The 18918-nt window shown below is 57.4% G+C and overlaps 1 protein-coding gene across 1 annotated transcript in view; it reads left to right on the top strand.

Annotated features, from left to right (window-relative positions):
- LOC101043289 (noelin) overlaps window positions 1-6624 on the top strand; it is a 32191-nt gene extending 25567 nt beyond the window's left edge. The window contains exon 6 of the mRNA XM_039461529.2: window positions 4952-6624. Coding sequence (XP_039317463.1) covers window positions 4952-5626 — 675 coding nt within the window. The 3' untranslated portion in view covers window positions 5627-6624. The remainder of the gene's footprint in view (window positions 1-4951) is intronic.
- The last annotated feature ends 12294 nt before the right edge of the window (window positions 6625-18918 follow it).

Below are 18918 nucleotides of genomic sequence, written 5' to 3'. Positions count from 1 at the left end.
TCCAGCTGTGAGTGAAGAGCAGCAAGGACAGGGAGGGACACGAGCTGGCCGCTGATCCGCCAACAGGCCTCTGTGGACAGGCGGCACCTGGGGCCGCCCTGCAGGACTCTCAGCTGGGAGAGGCGCCTGCACAAGAGTCTCCCGTCTCTGCTGCCCAAGGTCCCTGTCCCCTCCAGGCTGCACTGGCTTCCTGCTCCCAGAATGTTCTCCCCAGTCTCCCCTTCCTATGCCTGGGGGACCCCAAAATTCTTCCAGCAGATTTTTGCATGGAGCCATGGCCCCTCATGAGGTTAGGAGCTTTGGGAGGACAGGGTCTGTGTCCCCCACATCTGAAAAATGGGACATGCATGGAGCAGGTTGGGGGAGCCGCTGTCTCCCTCATAGATGGAAGCCGCTTTGTGGGGTGGGGGAGAGCAGCCTTGGGAACCTGGCTGGAAAGGAGCCGTGTCGGGGTCAGGACAGGCTTTGGATGTGTGGGACCCAGACTGGTGTGCAGGCTTCCTAAGGCACAGAGCAGGTGGCAGCTGGCACAGCTGGCCATGCGACCCTGAGAGCGGCCTTCCTTCTCTCTGGGCCTCTCTGAATTGGGGATTTGGGGACGGGGTCCCTGAGCCTCTGTGATGCTGTGGAGGAGGGGTATCACAGCTTGTCTTGCTGTGTCCTGGGCTAGTCTGGAGGCCAAGCCCGCTGTGGTCTCGGTTTTCGGATGGGCTGGCCCTACCGCCACGTCCCCACAGTTGGTCTTACGGCCGCCTTCCTTTGGGTGGTGCCTGGGCATGGAGCTCGGAGGGCTGCGTCTAGCCTACCCAGAGCCACCAAGGCCACTCCAGGCCTGGGCTAAGGACAGAAAAGATGATGGCTGGCATTTATGGAATCACTGCAGGTGGCAGGTCCTCAGAGGGCCTATTTTACAGCAGAGGGAACTGAGGCGCAGAGAGGGGTAGGAGCTCCTGGGTCTCGCTGGAGGCTGGCTGTGGCAGCGCTTCGTGGTGCTGTATTAACAGGAGTCCAGCCACGTGGACAACCCTCCCTCTGTGGGATACACAGAGCAGCAGTGCCTGGGAGGCCAGAAAGCTCCAGCAGGCCCACGGTGTGCTCCGAGCCAAGTGGGGTGCTGGGTCACAGTGAGGTGGCGACGCCTCCCCTCTGAGCTCATGATCAGGTGGGCGACACATGCCCAATGCCCCAGCCTTAGGGAGGATGGCACAGGGGTGTGGAAGCCCAAGAGGCACCCCCGGGCCCTGTGGCTGCTGCAGGAGCTCCCACAGCCACAGTGCAGGTGGCACCATGGGGGACACTGTCACCCAGTGCTGGAGGCTGGAAGCCCCAGACCAGGGCACCTGCTTCCCAGTCAAGACAATACAAACTGTTTCCAGACATGGCCAGTGCCCCCCAGGGCGGATCACCCCCGCTGAGAACCTCCTGGCCAGAGCGGTGGTTTCAAGCTCAGGGTTTGGAGTCCCCTCCTGGCCCTGTCCACTGGAAAATCACCAGACCTCCCTGGCCTCCATGTTCTCATCTAAAAATGGGGTGATCATGGCTCCCTGGGTGCACGGGCTCACGTGATGATGGAAGGCAGGAGATGGTGCCAGCATCCGTCGCAGTGAACGCCCTGAGTAAGGACACACGGGGACCAGGCATCCAGGCAGCCCGGTTGCACCCTCCGCATTCTGCCTGGTGCCCTTGGGTCTTTTCAGAAAGAATCGATAGGTCCTGCCCGGAGGCGAAAGTGCTTCATTTCCCTAAAAGCCGGCATTGTATTTGGGGCGGCCTCCCCAGAGGGGAAGCCAGCAGGCATTGATGGGATTTGATCTGAGCCTTGGGACTTGGAGACAGGGGAGGAAGAAGGCATTTCAGATGAGAAGGTCAAGGGAACGGACTCAGAGGAGCCTACTGTAAAGCACAAGGCTCCTTATCCCAAGGCCTCTGGGGTTCTGTGTGCCTCTCTTTCTTTGCATGGGTACCTTCCCGTTGGTAACTGGTTCTCAGCCTCGAAGGAGTTTTACCCCACAGAAACTGACAAATGCTCAGAGTGGCCTCCCCTCAACTCTGCCTGGGCCCAAGCACTGTGTGCCAGTTCTCCCTCCTGCCCCCAATTACATCTTCAGAGGGCCGTGTCCTATGTCCGATTTGCCGCTGTACTGGAAGAGAAGGTGATTTAAAAATCCTAGCAACTTGATGCTGGCGTCCCCCTGTTCTGCCTCTGGGAAGGAGGCTCTGGATCCAGGATACTGGGGTGAGTCATCGCGAGTCCCCGCAGACAAGGGCTCACCTGTGGTGCTGATGAGTGAACACAGTCAAGGGTGTTCTACGGGCTGAGACGGCAGGGCTGGTCCCCCACCAGGCAGGTCAGGAGAGGGTTCGGGGAGGAATGGCATTGGATGTGAGTTTCAGAAGCAGTGAGCTCCCTGTCCGAGGAGATACCCAAGGGAAGCGGGGGCAAGAGGGCAGCTTCTCGGCAGTGTCATTGAGGAGTTTCAGCGCACAGCCCCGTTCTCTCCAATACCCCTCCCGGTTCCACTCTGTGACCCACATCATTGAGGTTTGGTCTGTAGGAGGCTAAGGATAATAGCTTCAAATGAGGCCCAGCTGAAAAAAAAAAAAATCTCATTAAAAACAAAAAGCGCATCTGCTTCTAAGTGTCTGAATGGATGTCTCTAGAAGAAGGTTATAATTTCTTTTAATTTTTAGCGCATGTGTAATGCCAAGCCTGAACGCTCCCTCATCCTCAGCCTCCCGCAGCTCCAGAGCCCTCGATGGCTAAAGCAGCTGTCTCACTGGCAGAGAGATGCCCACGGAGCGGACCGGCCTGCCAGGCTCCCTCTGCCTCCCGAGCTGCTTTCTGATTTGCTCCCACGTTGGTTGAAAATGACTGAAGCCTTTTGTGCAAAGTCCAGGCAGTTCTCAAGTCAACTGGCGTGGAAGCCATTGTCGGAAATCCCTTCCTCTTTAACCCCAAACTTGTGCCATTACTGGGTCTGCTATCTTGGTTGATTTCAACAACCAGAGCCTTCTTCAAACCCTGCAATCTTCTCGGAGAGGCGCTTTCCCCTGGATTAGGGGTGGCAATCAGTGATTACACTCACACAGCATCCCGAAATGCCAAGTGAATGACGTTCTGCCCTGCAGACCGGATGAGTCAATCCGTGCTGCCACGGCCTGGTGGGAGGAGAAGACTCAAGCCTGGTGTCCTGTTGGGGTATGGGAGTTGGCCCTTTCCCGTGACCTTGAGAGCCGGTCCTTACTGCAGACAAGAGCTGCCCAGTGCTGTGTGCCTTTGCCTTCGGCCAGGCGGCTGTGCCCCTTCGAAGGCCCCCTTCAACTCTGGGTTCTGCAATGAAGGAGCTCCTTTCTTACACGTGTGTGTGACCCCCTCTACAGGACAGGCCCCTGGCTGAGGGTACAGCAGGTAGCTGAACAGACAGGTGCAGCAGCTGCCTCACAACCTGGTGGCATCCCAAGCAAGCATAGAACAGGGTTAGGCGCAAATGGCATGGGGCAGCTGCAGCCCTGTGTGTTCCCATCCCACCTTCCCACCAGATCCTGTCTTCAGGCTGGGCCATCCTTTCTCCGACAGGAAAATAGCCATGTCTTCTTCTGAGGCATGTGCTGGGTTTGGAGGGAACACATGGCACCCTTTGGTCATGACTGCTCTTTCCTGGCTCTTTCAGCTCCTTCTCCTGAGGCCCAGGAAATTCCAAGTCAGGGAACGGCTTCTCACCCAAGGAGCCCGTCCTGCTCCGCTTTGGAAATTCTCACTGGGCGTTTGGACGCGCTCACTGGGTCTGTGGACGCGCTCACTGGGCGTTTGGACACACTCACTGGGCCTGTGGACGTGCTCGCCGGGCCTGTGGCTCACTGGGCCTGTGGACACGCTCACCGGGCCTGTGGACGCGCTCACCGGGCCTGTGGACGTGCTCACCGGGCCTGTAGACACGCTCACTGGGCGTTTGGACGCGCTCACTGGGCCTGTGGACACGCTCGCTGGGTCCGTGGACGCGCTCGCCGGGTCCGTGAACGCTCTCACTGGGCCTGTGGCCACGCTTGCTGGGCGTTTGGACGTGCTCACTGGGTCTGTGGACACGCTCACCGGGCGTTTGGATGTTCTCACCAGGTCCGTGGACGCGCTCACTGGGCGTTTGGACACGCTCACGGGGCCTGTGGACGCGCTCACCAGGTGTTTGGACGCGCTCACCGGGTCTGTGGACGTGCTCACTGGGCATGTGGACGCACTCACTAGGCCTGTGGATGTGCTCGCTGGGCCTGTGGACGTGCTCGCTGGGCCTGTGGACGCGCTCGCTGGGCCTGTGGGCACGCTCACTGGGCATTTGGACGCGCTCACTGGGCGTTTGGACGCGCTCACTGGGTCTGTGGACGCACTCACCGGGTGTTTGGACGCGCTCACTGGGCCTGTGGACGCGCTCACTGGGCCTGTGGACACACTCACTGGGCGTTTGGACGCACTCACCGGGCCCGTGGACGCGCTCACTGGGCGTTTGGACGCACTCACTGGGCCTGTGGACCTGATCACTGGGCCTGTGGACGCGCTTACTGGGCGTTTGGACGTGCTCACTGGGCCTGTGGACGCGCTCACTGGGCGTTTGGACGTGCTCACTGGGCCTGTGGACGCGCTCACCGGGCCTGTGGACACGCTCGCCGGGCGTTTGGACGCGCTCGCCGGGTCCGTGGATGCTCTCACTGGGCCTGTGACCACGCTCGCTGGGCGTTTGGACGCGCTCACTGGGTCTGTGGACACGCTCACCGGGCATTTGGATGTTCTCACCGGGTCCGTCGACACGCTCACTGGGCGTTTGGACGCGCTCACTGGGCCTGTGGACATGCTCACTGGGCGTTTGGACGTTCTCACCGGGTCCGTGGACGTGCTCACTGTGTCTTTGGAAGTGCTTACTGCGCGTATCTGCACTCACCACTGGGTCTGCTTTCTCTGCAGGTGTGGTACATGGATGGCTATCACAACAACCGCTTCGTGCGTGAGTACAAGTCCATGGTGGACTTCATGAACACGGACAATTTCACCTCGCACCGCCTCCCCCACCCCTGGTCGGGCACAGGGCAGGTGGTGTACAACGGGTCCATCTATTTCAACAAGTTCCAGAGCCACATCATCATCAGGTTCGACCTGAAGACGGAGACCATCCTCAAGACCCGCAGCCTGGACTATGCCGGCTATAACAACATGTACCACTACGCCTGGGGCGGCCACTCGGACATCGACCTCATGGTGGACGAGAGCGGGCTGTGGGCCGTGTACGCCACCAACCAGAACGCCGGCAACATCGTGGTCAGCAGGCTGGACCCCGTGTCCCTGCAGACGCTGCAGACGTGGAACACGAGCTACCCCAAGCGCAGCGCCGGAGAGGCCTTCATCATCTGCGGCACGCTGTACGTCACCAACGGCTACTCAGGGGGCACCAAGGTCCACTACGCCTACCAAACCAACGCCTCCACCTACGAGTACATCGACATCCCCTTCCAGAACAAATACTCCCACATCTCCATGCTGGACTACAACCCCAAGGACCGCGCGCTGTACGCCTGGAACAACGGCCACCAGATCCTCTACAATGTGACCCTCTTCCACGTCATCCGCTCTGACGAGTTGTAGCCCCCTCCGCCTGGAAGCCAGGGGCCCACGTCCTCACTGCGAGGAAACTCCTGTGAAACGGCTGCCAAAAGATACCAATACTACTAACACAACTAATCGTGAAAAATCATCAGCAGTGCGGATTCTGACATCGAGGGATGGCATTACCTCCATGTTTCTCTCATTCAAGCCCGCGGGCCACAGATGTCGGAAGAAACTCCTGTATTTGCAGCTGGAACTGCAGCCCGCGGCGCCCCGGTCCTCCTCCCCGCCCCGTCCCACGCTGGTCAGACAACATATTTAAGAGGCAAGGCAGTGACTGTTGGCCAGTCCTCACCGGGAACAACCCACCGTTAGGATCGCATGGACCTTTCCTTAGATCGTGGTCAGCTCCGAGGGATGCGGCTTCCGGGCTCTGTGGGAGCCCCGGGCCGCGCCCGGCCGTAGGTTAGTGTCACTCACCTCCCATCGCAGCGCCGTTTCTTGACTGTGTTGCCGTGTCTTAGACTAACTGTGCTGAGACTCCACGTAGCTCCTGGACCGTGTCTAGTACCTACTAAAGCGATGGTCAGAGCGTGTAGAGTGAATTTGCTGTGCCCACATTGTTTGAACTTGCGTACCCCCTAGATAGATTGTGCAGCGTCCTTCTGTTATTCTCTTTGAGGTGGTGACTTCGTATGTTCAGTTTATGCAATGATTGTTGTAAATGCAATGCCGTAGTTTGGATTAGTAAGTGGATGGTTTTTGTTTCTAAAAAGAAAAAAAAAATCAGTGTTCACCCTTATAGAGACATAGTCAAGTTCATGTTGATAATAATCAAAGGAATTACTCTCTTCTTGTTAAATTAGCTAAACCATGTAACCGCGGATAGGAAGGGCTCGCCTCGGGAAACTTTCGCCCGATGGGACGGGAAGGTCATACGGGCCACAGTGTGCGGAAAGTACATTTTTTAAGTAAAAAACAAAGGAAGACTTTGTACTGTCCAGTTACCTAAGGAACAATAAAAGCATTAGGACATGTGTTTGCTTCACTTGTCGTTTCTGTGGGAGTTTAAAGTGACCGAGACTTCCAGGTCCTTGCAGACGCATTCCCGGGTTTAATCGACCCTTTCAGAAAGGGAAGCAAATCCTTTCTTTCGGAAGAGGCCACAGACATGTCCCTGCTGGATCTCCAACGTCCCATCCTCCAACCTGGAGAAGCAGCTTAGAATCTGCCCCCAACCCCTTAGGTGACTCTGGGAGGCTCCTCCAACTTGGGCCATACACAGGGGACCCCACCCACAGGCCATCTCCACCCTGCACTCCCTCTACAGACATCGCTGGAGGAGCCTGGGGCGGCACCCACTTTAGACGGCTCTGGCGTGGTGGGCAGAGACCCTGCTGAGGAAACGTCCCCTCACCTAGGGCTACAGCAGACCCTGGAGATGAGTGATGCCCCTGTCCGGAACCCATATCTCCCCAGGCGTTGGAGGCCGTGGCCAGGTGTGTGCATCCCTTAGCCACCCTGAGCAGCCCAGGGTGTCAAGTAGACTAGACCCTGGGAGCCTTGTGGAGCCCCCGCCACTCAGCAAGCCCTGAGTCTCTACAGAACAGGCCACATCTCAATGCCCACAGCCTTCTGGAGTGTATGGGCACTTCCTGCCAGCCGGAGAAGGAAGAAACAGCATCTTCCTGTACCACACAACAGTCCTGGCACGAACTTGGCAGAAGAAGGCTGCTCGTCTGGGTGCCCAGGTAGAGTGTGAGGTTGGGAGCCACCCTGCTCTCACCTGCACTCTACTCCGGGGCAGCTGGTACCCCAAACAAGGTAGATGGCAAGTCAGTGATGGGCACTGGGGAGAGTCAGGCAACCCTGTGAGCCTGGCCCAGTGGCACCTGCTCAAACCGGGGAGTGGATGAGCTTCCAGCACTTCCATCATTTGCCCTGGAATGACAGCCAGTCGGGCGGTACCCAGGTGGAACCATGGATAGCACTTAGACAAAGGTGATTGGTGCTTGGTACCCATTGGAACCCAGTCCAAGAATGTCTGAGAAGGTGCAACCCCAGCTCCTGAAATCACACAGAAGCTGGGGCCGCTGAAACAGTGAACCGGTCAGGGAAGGAGGCAGCTGGGGACATTCGGGGACCATGTCTAGCTCCCTTGTTACCTGGCCCTGGACAACAGTTAGGAAAATGGGGTGACAAATGCACAGGTGAACCCCAACCCACCGGCGGGAAGGGAAAGAGATGCAAGCGTGTCTGCAGAGGTGCAGAGCCTGGCTCCCAGGCCCATGGCCATCGGTCACTCGTGGGGCCAAAGTCTGCCCCAGGTCCCTTCCTCTGGCCACTAGGGCCACATTTCTATAGTGGGTGGAGTGGACCAGTGACACCCCAGTCCCGAGCTGCCTAGAACTCCCTGCAGGGGTTCGGTGCCTGCCTCTGCCCTGCACACTCTCCCAGTTGGGCTGGCCACTTCCCATCTGCTCCCCCAGGCCCCACCTGCCTCCTAGCCTCTCACCTGCCCTGTGTACCCTGCTGTCCCCCTGTCTCCCTCCCCCAGAGGCCAGCTCAGGGGCCATGATTTTGGGAGCAGCTCCTTCTCACCACCAGGGAGCATTCCTCCTTGGCCCTGCATTTCTCCGGGGCCCCATCATCCCATTCCTAGGCTCTCACGGGCACCTGTGTCCAGTGTCTATGAGACTCTTGCATCTGACAAGATGGGTTCGTTGGGATTTAGGGGGTTGGGAAGGGTGTCCAAAATAGGTGAATTTCCAAACCCGGGAGGGAGTGGGGCACACACGGCTAATCCGCACCTGCAGCCTGGCTGGCAGGAAGGCAGCGCTCACAGACCACCACGGTGGAGTTCGCTTACAGTGAGAGCCCTCCGGACTGGAGGCACGCCCACACTTTTCTGTTTACAAATTGTCTCAGAGCGCGCAGCCATATAACCCCCCTGCAAGGCACAGGAGTGGATATTCCGGCAAAGCCCTGAGTTTCCATCAAACCATAACTCAGTCTAGCGGGCCAGTGATTTTACTCCTGACGAGACAGAAACCCGTCCAAGCAGAATCAGGTGGGAACTATTCTGTAATTACAGGCTGTGATTACAGGCTGGTTTCTTTGTGATCGCCCCTTAATCACATAGTGAAAAACAAACGTTCAAATACCTGTTCTATGAGTCACCAGAAGATAAAACAATGGTCGGACCCGCCCAGAACCGACCTGCTGCCTCAGACTGAGGATTTGCCGGGGAGAGTATTTCTCCAGGATGTCACCTGTGCAGGAAAAATGGTTCTACCCAGAGAGCAAATGAAATAACCAGGCCAACGTTAAATCTCCCAGATTCCAATAACCGAATATATTGGCTGGTGGTGGAACATCTGTGGATGAATTTTCTTTATTAACTGTTTGGCCCAGAATCAAAATCCAGCATTTATTCACAGTACTCAGAGACCAGTGCAAGAGGCAGTTCTGTTAGCACCTGGGTCCGAAAGTCTCCTAATTTCCAGAGGGTTTCTTTTCCTGAAGGAAGCCTGTGACGGGTGGTCCCACAGGTCCCCATGGCATCCTCCCTGGCCCCATCAGAGCTGCAGGTGCTCAGTAGCACTTGGTGGGCGGAACATAGGTGTAGGCAGCTCTGCCCTCTGCACCAGCGAGCAGGAGGGGTCGGCTCTGAGTAGGCAGCCCTGGGTGGGGCTCGCCGTCTCTGCAATGCTTGGGAAGAGCTGTGTGGACAGCCGGTGCCCGGCTCTGTCCTCGAAAGGGATCCAGAAAGGAAAGGCACTGTTATTTCCCATAGCCTAACACTCTGGAACAGCCAACGGTCGGCAAGCCAGGTGACACTGGGGCAGGTTCTGAGCACAAACAGACCGGCTGTCTTGGCCCAAGGGACTCTTCAACCCAGAAACCCTTTAGCCACCTAGTCATAGTCCACAAAGCTGTAGCGCGTGAAAATGTTTTTACTGAAACGTTTCACCTAATTCCCTTTGAAAGTAGCAAGGGGCAGCTTGCAGCAGATGCTGCTCCCCTGGCGGCCTTTGGACCCCACCGCCCCATTCAAGAGGCATCAGGCCCTGAGCTAGATGGGAAAAGGGTCCAAGGCACCAGCAGTTTCCCTGGGTCACTGGACTTCGGACCCACGAGCCACAGTCCACAAGATGAGCACAGCCCAGCATGGAGGAGGGCCTCGAACAGCAAGCTGAAGCTTGGAGACGAGCTGAGCCTGTGATCAGGGACAGCAGACAGTCCCGGTGCTGGAGGAGGACTGGGAGGCAGAGGAATTGGGTCAGGTCCTGGTCCAGCCTCCTACAAGGCCTGGCCAGTGAGTAATTTCACCTGTCTCCACCCTCGGGGGTACGGGGTAGGAGGGAAGCCATCATCCGGGGCAGCGGGGAGGACTGACTTGGCCCTCTGTTTTCTGTGAGTTTTCAGTTCCTGTCTTCTGCCCATTTTGTTCTATTCAGTTGTTGGTCTTTACTTTCTCAGATTTTAGAAGTTCTTTCTGTGTGTGGGAAGTTAGCCTTCGTGACTCTGCGGTCTGAGCTGCCCATATGGTCTGGTCTGTCATTCATCTCTTGATTTTGGTTATGCGTTGAGAGTGTGTGTGTGTGTGTGTGTGTGTGTGTGTGTGTAAAGAGTTATCCGTCATCCTTGTGATGCTTGTGGCTTGGGGTCACAGTTAGGGCTGTCTTCCCAAGGTGAGCCCAGCTCCTCCTGGTTCTCAGGAAGCCTGCCTGGTCACCCTGGGGCCGTCCGTGCCCTGGCGTTGATAAGGTGGAGCAGTTTCGTCTTCTTCTAAAGGCTGCTCCTTGGTCCCAGTGCTATTTATTCAATGATCCAGCTTTCCCCCAGATGCTTTGTACTGGAGTCCATCCCTGGGCCCTCTCACTGGGTCTGTGCTGGACACTGCGTCCAGAAGGCAAGGACCCATTGGCACACCTGGGCAGGGGCTTCTCACGGGCATCCACTCATGAAGTACCTTGAGCACTTCCCGTATGGTTTTTTATTTTTAATTTGTTACTTTTTTTGAGATGGGGTCTTGCTCTGTCGCCCAGACTGGAGTACAGTGGCATGATCCCAGCTCACTGCAACCTCTGCCTCTCGAGTTCAGGCAATTCTTCTGCCTCAGCTTCCCGAGTAGCTGGGATTACAGGCAAGCACCATCATGCCCAGCTAATTTTTTTTTTTTTTTTAGTAGAGACAGGGTTTCACCCTGTTGGCCAGGCTGGTCTTGAACAGCTGACCTCAAGTGATCTATCCACCTCGGCCTCCCAAAGTGCTGGGATTTCAGGCGTAAGCCACCAATCCCATCCCTGCATTACTCTTTAAAGTGATCTCTAAGAAGCTTATGAATCATGATGCCTCAGCCCTGTCCTTGCCAAGCCCTGCTCCAGGAATCATCCGGAAACCTGAGCTACCTCTTTCGCCTTCACCAGTGCTGTCGGGTCAGTAAAGACTGCAGTGGCTCCAGAGTGCCGGGTCTCTCGGACACATCTCTTGGCTGTTCTAAACCAAGTGCCTAACTCCAGAGACTTTGCCAGGATTCCACGGCAAGGTGAGCTCTTGTCCTCGGAAGGATCTTTCGGGGAAACCCTCGCCCCGCGGGGTGTGGCATGACCTCCATCTTGGCAGGGGGAGATTATACAGCAGCCCAGACCCGCTAATAAGCCACAGTGCTGGGCATGAACCTGGGACTGCCCAGCCTGGGCTCTGCTCTTTCCCACCGTCAACTGGCCTGCTGGCACCCATGGCGTGTCCTCCAGCTGGTGAGTCACCAGTCACTTATTCATCACCTAGCAGGCAGCGGAAGGTGCCAGAATGGCGTGCCCGGCCAGGCTCTGTGCTGGGAGTCATTGCTGCCAGCATGGAGTAATGCAGCAAAGGGAGGTGAGGCTCTGACCAAGGAAGGCGGAGCCAGCAGGAGGCATCACTTCTACATCTGCCCTCTTAGGATGGGGGAGCTGGGCCTTTCCTCTGCACGCCCTCAATCCCCATGCCCCACCACACACACACACCTGAACAGCCATGGGGACACGCAGGCACACCCACGCACACACACACATGCATGCACACGGCATGCACCCCAGCTCATACCGAGCATCCCACCAGAAGCAGAGCAGCTACAGTTAACAAGCACGCCTTCCAGACTTGCTTTGCTTCCTCTGGTTTAATCTGTTCCCTGGAAAACAGGAGTGGTGACCCGGCCCTGCCTGCTACCCGGTGGACTTCTGCTCCATGGCTTCTCTGCCCACTGCTCCAGTCCCCCAGCCTGGCCGGAGGAGCAAAGCTTGAGCATGAAGTCACCCAGACCTGGGCTCAAACTCTGCCTCCAACAACGCAGCCCGCTCTGGGCCATAGTTTCCCCGCCCAAGACCCGAAGATGCCAACGCTGGCGTCACAGTGAGGGGCTGTGCTGGGGAAGCATGGGTCTGGTGCCAGCAGACACCGCTCCCCATTCGTGGAAGTGGCAGCCATGACTCTTGTGACAACTCCCCCAGGCTGGCAGGGGCACTGGGCATCACATCAGATGACTTCAGAAGTCCATTTTCTCCCTTTACCTGGAAAAGGCCTCGAAGTTGGACTCTTCCTGGCCTCCAGGCAAAGCACCCACTGACCCGGCACCACCTCCCTCTCCTGAGTTGGGGCAGCTGCTCCCTGCAGGGGCTCCCACAGCCCTTGGCTCTGCCCCTAAGGCGCCGTCATCCTCACATGGCAAGTAGAGACATCGAGGCCCGGAGAGACCAGTTAACACCAGCCCAAGTTAGCTCAGCAAGAGAGAGGCAGCCCTGAGATGGAACTCAAGTCCCCTGACACCCAGCCTTGAGCTGTACCCAAGAATTACGTTTGGAGAAATTGGTGTGAAGTCAAAGCAACTGTCTTCTAATCTGCCACAGTTTTGAGAATTGCTGGGGGCCGGAAGCCTACCGCCCCAGAGGCCGCTCTCTTCCTTCCGGAGTCAGGCCCCGGAGGCTGGGCTGTAGCAACACTGGAGACTCCAGCAGCTGACTCTGAAAAGAAACAGCAATTTCCTTATTGATCTTTCCCTTCCCACTACGGGCAGGAAAACAAAGTCGCCAAGAATGACATAGCAGCTGCACGTTTCTCATTGCCTCAGTTTTGCTCATTGAATTGCTATTCCTGGTGGACCCCAGCCTTCGGCCGCTGCTCCACCCCCAACAGCTGCTTCTTTCAAGGACGTCAGTGGCTCATCCAGATTCCCTGAAAAGTGCCTTCTTTGGCTAGTGCCTCCAGCACAGACCGCCCCCAGCACTATGCCCAGTACAGCAGAGCCTGAAATGTGGCCAGCTGTCTGTCCACCAGCATCGTGGCTTCCTGGCGTCCAGCCTCCTCGTTTCTGTCATCAGCAGGACGGGCTCTCCGGTCAGTGCTCAGGCTGTTTGTCTCGCTTAGGCTGGCTCCTGTTGTCCCTGTTAAACTGGCTGTAGCAGGCCATAATCAAGAAGAAAAACTGGCTGCATCAGGTCATTCGAGGAAGCTGACATGAGCTCCGGAAAGGCTGGGAACGGAGAGATTCAATTAAACTTTTACTGTGGTCCGTCGGCTCCTGGCCTGGCCAGTGAATTCTGGAGCTGGCCTGAGGTTTGGAGATGACTGACAACCAGAGGAACTTCTCCGGGGTCCCTCCTACCAGAAGCCTGTTAGTCAGCACTGGTCCCAGGCAGGCCAGGGGAGCATGGTTCTATGGGGATACCCCGCAGTCCAGCTCTGCAGAGGCTTAATGACTGCACAGTTCCATGCCAAGGGCTCGAACTAGACACCCCAGCCTCAAGGGGCTCTGCGTCCAGCACAGAAGACACAGACGGGGACAGGCAATTCCAGAAGGTGCTCCCGAGTCTCCATTCTTGGCTATGAAACCAGCGGCTAGTTTAGCCCATTCAAGTGCAGTAAAATCACAGACAGATGCAGGCAGCCTCTTTGGGCCCTCACCCATACACATACAGGCCGAGATCAATCTGAAAGGTGATTTTCTGGATAAAACCATGCTATTCTTAGACCCCTTCATCTTTTCTTGCTGCCCCCACTGGCACAGGCTTTTGGGGGAGCCATCTTCCTCAAAGAAAGCAAAGAGAAACACACGCGTTTAATGCCAAGAGAGTTTCTGTGGACACTGAGAGGGGTGAGAGCTGGGGGTACTGAGGACCCATCAGAGTCCCTGCTCCAGCACTGGCTGCTATGTGTCCCTTAATGGGCCTTAGGTTTCAAATCTGTAAAATGGGATTCACATAGGACCCACCCCTGGGGACCACTGAGAGCAGGCCCTGAGCCAACCCTGAAAAGCAGAACAGCAAGGGGTGACACTGGGTGCTAGGGCAGGACAGTGGGGTGGGGATGGAACAGGGTGAGACAGGGTCCTGGGTTGGGATAGTGGGGTGGGGATGGCGGCGGGGGTGGGGGTTGACACAGGGTGCCAGGGCTGGGACAGTGGGTGGGGAGGGCAGGGGCCCTGACTGGTGGGCACCAACGCTCTGTGGGGATGGTGGTAGGAATGCAGGGGCAGTGAGGTGCGGGCCTGGAGGCTGCTGGCTGCTCACGGCTCGTCGTCATCCCCATTCGCTGAGCAGGGGGCGCTGGGCTGCCGGCTGAGCCCTCGTGTTCATTACCTCTTCTCATCGCTTCACCAAGCACCGTTTCTCGTATTGGAAAACTAAGGCTGGGACTCGTCAGGGGACTTCCACTGGGCCTCACATCCCAGACAGGCCGCTCAGGCGCTGGCTCCATTGTGAGGTGTCCAGGCCACCCGTGGGGGAGGGAGCCGCAGCTGTCTCCGGGCTGGGCCTGCTGTAGGACACTGATGGACTGGCCGCTGCTCCGCTCCGTCTGCAGGTGAGCTCAGGTCCTCCCAAGCAGTGTCCACAGGGGTCACCTGCGGAGACTCTTGACGATGAGTCGTCCAGGTTCTTGGCATTTTGAACAAGAACTGGACAAAATACACAAACAAAAAAAAAGATGAACTGAAACAAAAGTACACTCCACAGAGCGAGAACGTGCTGGAGCCAGATTGCAGCATGGTCTGGGTTTAAATACCATCTCCTGGTTTCCCATTGGTTACTCGCTTACACTCCATGTAAATGAAGTACTGGACCACGGCCAATCGGATTTGTTACAGGAGGCAACCAATCAGAGGCTACAGTGGAGTCACAAGGTTACACCCTTATGCAAATGAGACGGCTGGCAGCCAGTCTGATTGGTTGAGGGAGGGACCAATCAGAGGTACTTTCCGTGTTTCCTCTGCACTGCAGTGCAGAGTCCGGAGCTGCAAAGCTCCGGCTGTCTCCACGTGGCTTCCCCTCCTGAGTGGCTGGGTCGCCTGTGAGCCTTCTGTTCCCTGGGCGTGGACGTGTGGGATTTTCCTTCTCATTTAGTTTTAAGAAGTCAGCGTGGGCCGGGCGCGGTGGCTCATGCCTGTAATCCCGGCACTTTGGGAAGTCGAGGCAGGTGGATCATGAGGTTAAGAGATCGAGCCCATCCTGGCAAGCATGGTGAAACTCCATCTCTACTAAAAATACAAAAATTACCTGGGCATGGTGGCACGCACCTGTAGTCCCAGCTACTCGGGAGGCTGAGGCAGGAGAATCACTTGAACCCGGGAGGTGGAGGTTACAGTGAGCAGAGATCGTGCCATTGCACGCCAGGCTGGCAACAGAGCTAGACTCCGTCTAAAAAAAAAAAAAAAGTCAGCATGACTCAGCCTCAGGTTCCCTGATTCACAGGAGTCCACTCTTGAGTGTCTGCAGAAGACTCCAGGGTGGATGGGAAACCCCACAGTCCTGCCAGCCTCTGCTGGTCCTGGGGCCACCCCATGCCTGCACATGAAGGTTCTCTTTGTGTTGAGTACACAAAGGGCAGCACACACCTCCCAATGAGAAGCACAGAGAAGACACGCGAGGCATGGATGAGCTTCAGACACAAACTCACGCCTGGGGGCGGCCAGTGCAGGCTTCTGGAACCTTCCAGTCATTGCTGCAACTTAACACCCATTTCTGGAGCTCCTCGGGGTTGGCACTGGGAAGAGGTTGCTCGCCCCCCTCGAGGCAGGGCCTGGGCTGGTCCTGGCTCTTGTCTTTACGTCAACCTCGATGCTCCGTTTTTGGAATGGGGGCTGCTCCGAGTGTCCTGGGCATTTGGCTGTGATTCTCTGAGGCATGGTGTGGATTCTCCTTTCTGCTTCTCAGAACTGAGACTTGGGCATGACGTACAAGAAGAAGCACCCAGGAAGCCCCGAATTCCTGACACGGGAAACCTTTGGGGGAGGTGGAGTCCGGCCCTGTGACCCTCTTTAGAAATGGTCCACAGCCCCTCATCAGGGACCAGGAGGAGGAAGCCAGAGCCTCCTTTCCTCTCACTGCCCCCCAGCCTGGCCCTGCAGACCCTCCCTTCCTGTGTCTAGGCAGTAGAAGCAGCAGCAATTTGGTGTATGTGAATTATTCACAGCAGCCAAACGGAGAGGCAGGACTGAGGCAGCCCATCTAGAAACAACCAGAAAAGAGGTCCCAGCTTGAAAGCACTCATGAGGTTGATCGTGGAAACAGATTAGCGGCGAGTTCAGGAAAACACTGTTTGATAAGATGCAACCACTTGTTCCAAGAACAATACTCATACGTTGCTTTTCTCCAGACAGCTTTCTGGAGAACCCTGTGCTCTTCTTGAGGCTTTTCGGCTCCTGGCCTGCTGACACCCACGTCACGGTAACCCCGCTGAATCACTGACTCCAGGGAGCACAGGTCCTTTGGACTCGCTTGTGGTCCTGTCCCAGCTACACGTCCAGCCGGCTTATGGCAGTGCGCAGTGTTAACTCCCTGTGGAGCGCAGGAAGTTGCGCCTCTGATTATCTCGCGGGAGCACCTCCTACATGCCCCGACGCTGGCCACAGCCTGTGCCCCGACCCCAAGCCGTGGCTCTCCACCACCCCAATCAGGCCCAGCCTCGAGGCACATCGCATGCCTGGTTGGGACTGTGCACTTTCCTTTATTGTAAAATTATCCCAAATTGGGTGCTGCTGGCTTAGGGCCGTCTGCAAAGGCACCGCACGTTCAGCCTTAGCTGCGAAGGTTCGTGTTCGCTCCTAGACAGGGCACTGCCTGCAGGAAAAGTGGGGGCAGAACAATTGTGCAGATAATAGGCAAACCCCGCAAAGACCTCGTGAGTCTGGAATTGGCCCCTGCAGGTAGGGCGGGGTGTGGGCACGGGGCCTGGGGCCGGGCAGCACCAGACGTCAGGACATCACAAAGAACAAGATGCATCATTGTGACGGGGAGACTCTTTCACGACTTCTCATCATCACACAGGCATGAAAGGTGAGACACACACGGGACAGTGTGCGGGGCACTGGGATGTGGGTCGGGGTCACCTGCCCTGGACGGGACTGCCGAGGCCCGTGGCTGTCTCCACATGGCTTCCCCTCCTGAGTGGCTGGGTCACTGCTCAAAGGTCTAAGGCCCTTCCCTTCTGCCACTCTGCGTTCTGACCTGTTCACGGGGCTCCTGCCACGTGGAAGACCCCAAGCAGGTGCTGCCCACTCAGCACAGGGAGGAAGGAACGCCTGCCCTTGTGAATGGCCAGAGGACCCCATGGTGCTGTGGCTGCCAGGATGGGCTGACGGCTAGTGGATCTGGGCCATAGGTATCTGCTCATCCGCTCATCAGCTCCCTTAACCAAATAATCACGAGTCACCCTTTGTTCCTGACGCCGTTTTGGGCCTGGGAACACGGGGGTGACCAAGTCAGAAAGGCCTGGGCCTCATGTGCAGGAGGGGAAATGGAAGGGCCAAGCCAGTGGATGACAATGTCAGGGGTGGTGAGTGGCGGGGAGAGGCTGATGGTAGCGGAGAGAGAGGAGGCCACTGCAGGAGAAGCATCCTCGGGACGTCACCAGGGAGTGAGTCCAGGAAGAGTTGGCCCCGAGAGATTTCTCCCTAGACTAGCAGAACAGAGCAGGGGTCGGAACGGGCATTCAGCTGTGAGTGGTGTGCCTTTCCATCTGCTCCAACTTTCTCAGTGAAGCCTGCATCAAGGTCAGGGTCGGGGAAGGGGAGGGGCCAGAGCATGGAGGAGGGCTTGCAGGGAGCAGGTGTAAGCCCGTTGGTTTGAAGGGTGGGTAACTGGCCCCCTAGGGCTGCACGGGGTGGGGAATTCCTGCCAGTCAACAGAGGAAGGGAGTGAGGGGGTGAGTGGGAGTGAGGGGCACTACCTCGGGGGCCACGTAAATCCCTTGGGGCTAGGCAGAGGCAGGCAAGGGCAAGGGGCAGGCAGGGGTTAAGAGCAAGAATGTGGCTGCAGCCAGGAAGTGAGGTCTGCACACAGCCAGGGACCTGGAGCACTCCATCAGGCGAGCTGGAGAGAAGGGGATTTGGAACCAGGATTTGGGAGGAGGAGCTGCCGCCAGGACTGACAGGGGCAGGGGCATGGCCCACCAGGAGGGTGACTCAGGCGGGGACAAGCTAGTTAGTGGGGCCAAGGAGCTGAGAGGCCTCACTGGGATCAGGACCCATTGGGGCCACGCTGGAGGGAGCTGCCCTGCAGGACCAGGATGGGCTGCGTGGAGGAGGCGAGCAGAGGAGCTGGGCTTTGCAGGGGGCGAGGAGGCAGGGCTTGTCCATGTGGGAAAGAGAGGAACCCCATGGGGGCAGGAAAGCCTTCCCTGGAGACTGTGGGAGCAAGGCCCCACCTCTCCCGACAGCCAGGTGTCACAGCAGGGCGGAGTGCGCTCAGGGAAGGGGGCTGTTTGTGGCTGCAGATTTGCACGGAGGGGCCTCCCAGCAGGGTGCGGGGACAGTGAGTGGGTTCGGGTGGGAGCAGGGTGCATGGGGCAGGGGTCTCATGGAGACGCGGGGGAGCCAGGGCCAGAGCCGCGCCCTCTTCCCCATGCGGGCTCCACGAAGCACCTGCAGGAAGGCATGCTGATGCCAAGCCTGAACCCCTCCCCTCCTCACCACCCCACCTGCTCTGCCCTTCAAGGGCTGGGCTTAGTTGAGGAGGCCGAGAGTGTACTTCAGAGCTGTCTTCAACTCAGTCCGAGTCCATCCACTACCCCGTCACCCATCCCGCATGGACTCAGAACCTAGCAGGTGCCAGGCCTTGTAGCCAGTATTAACCATGCCAGCGGTGTGGGGACTCTGCAGACTAGGGACTTGATTTACTCTTGGACACACCCCTCACACCCCCACACCTTTCACACATGCACACACACTTATACACAGCCGTCACTGAGGCATGAAGTGACCAGGCCTGGAGGGAAGTGCAGAAAGAGTGGCCGAAGCCAGAGTGGAAGATCGTTGCTTCCCATGAAGCCAGGAAGGCTTCCTGGAGGAGGCAGCA

Source organism: Saimiri boliviensis, chromosome 2, assembly GCF_048565385.1.
Source record: "Saimiri boliviensis isolate mSaiBol1 chromosome 2, mSaiBol1.pri, whole genome shotgun sequence".
Taxonomy (NCBI): domain Eukaryota; kingdom Metazoa; phylum Chordata; class Mammalia; order Primates; family Cebidae; genus Saimiri; species Saimiri boliviensis.
This window is presented reverse-complemented; position numbering and strand designations above follow the sequence as displayed.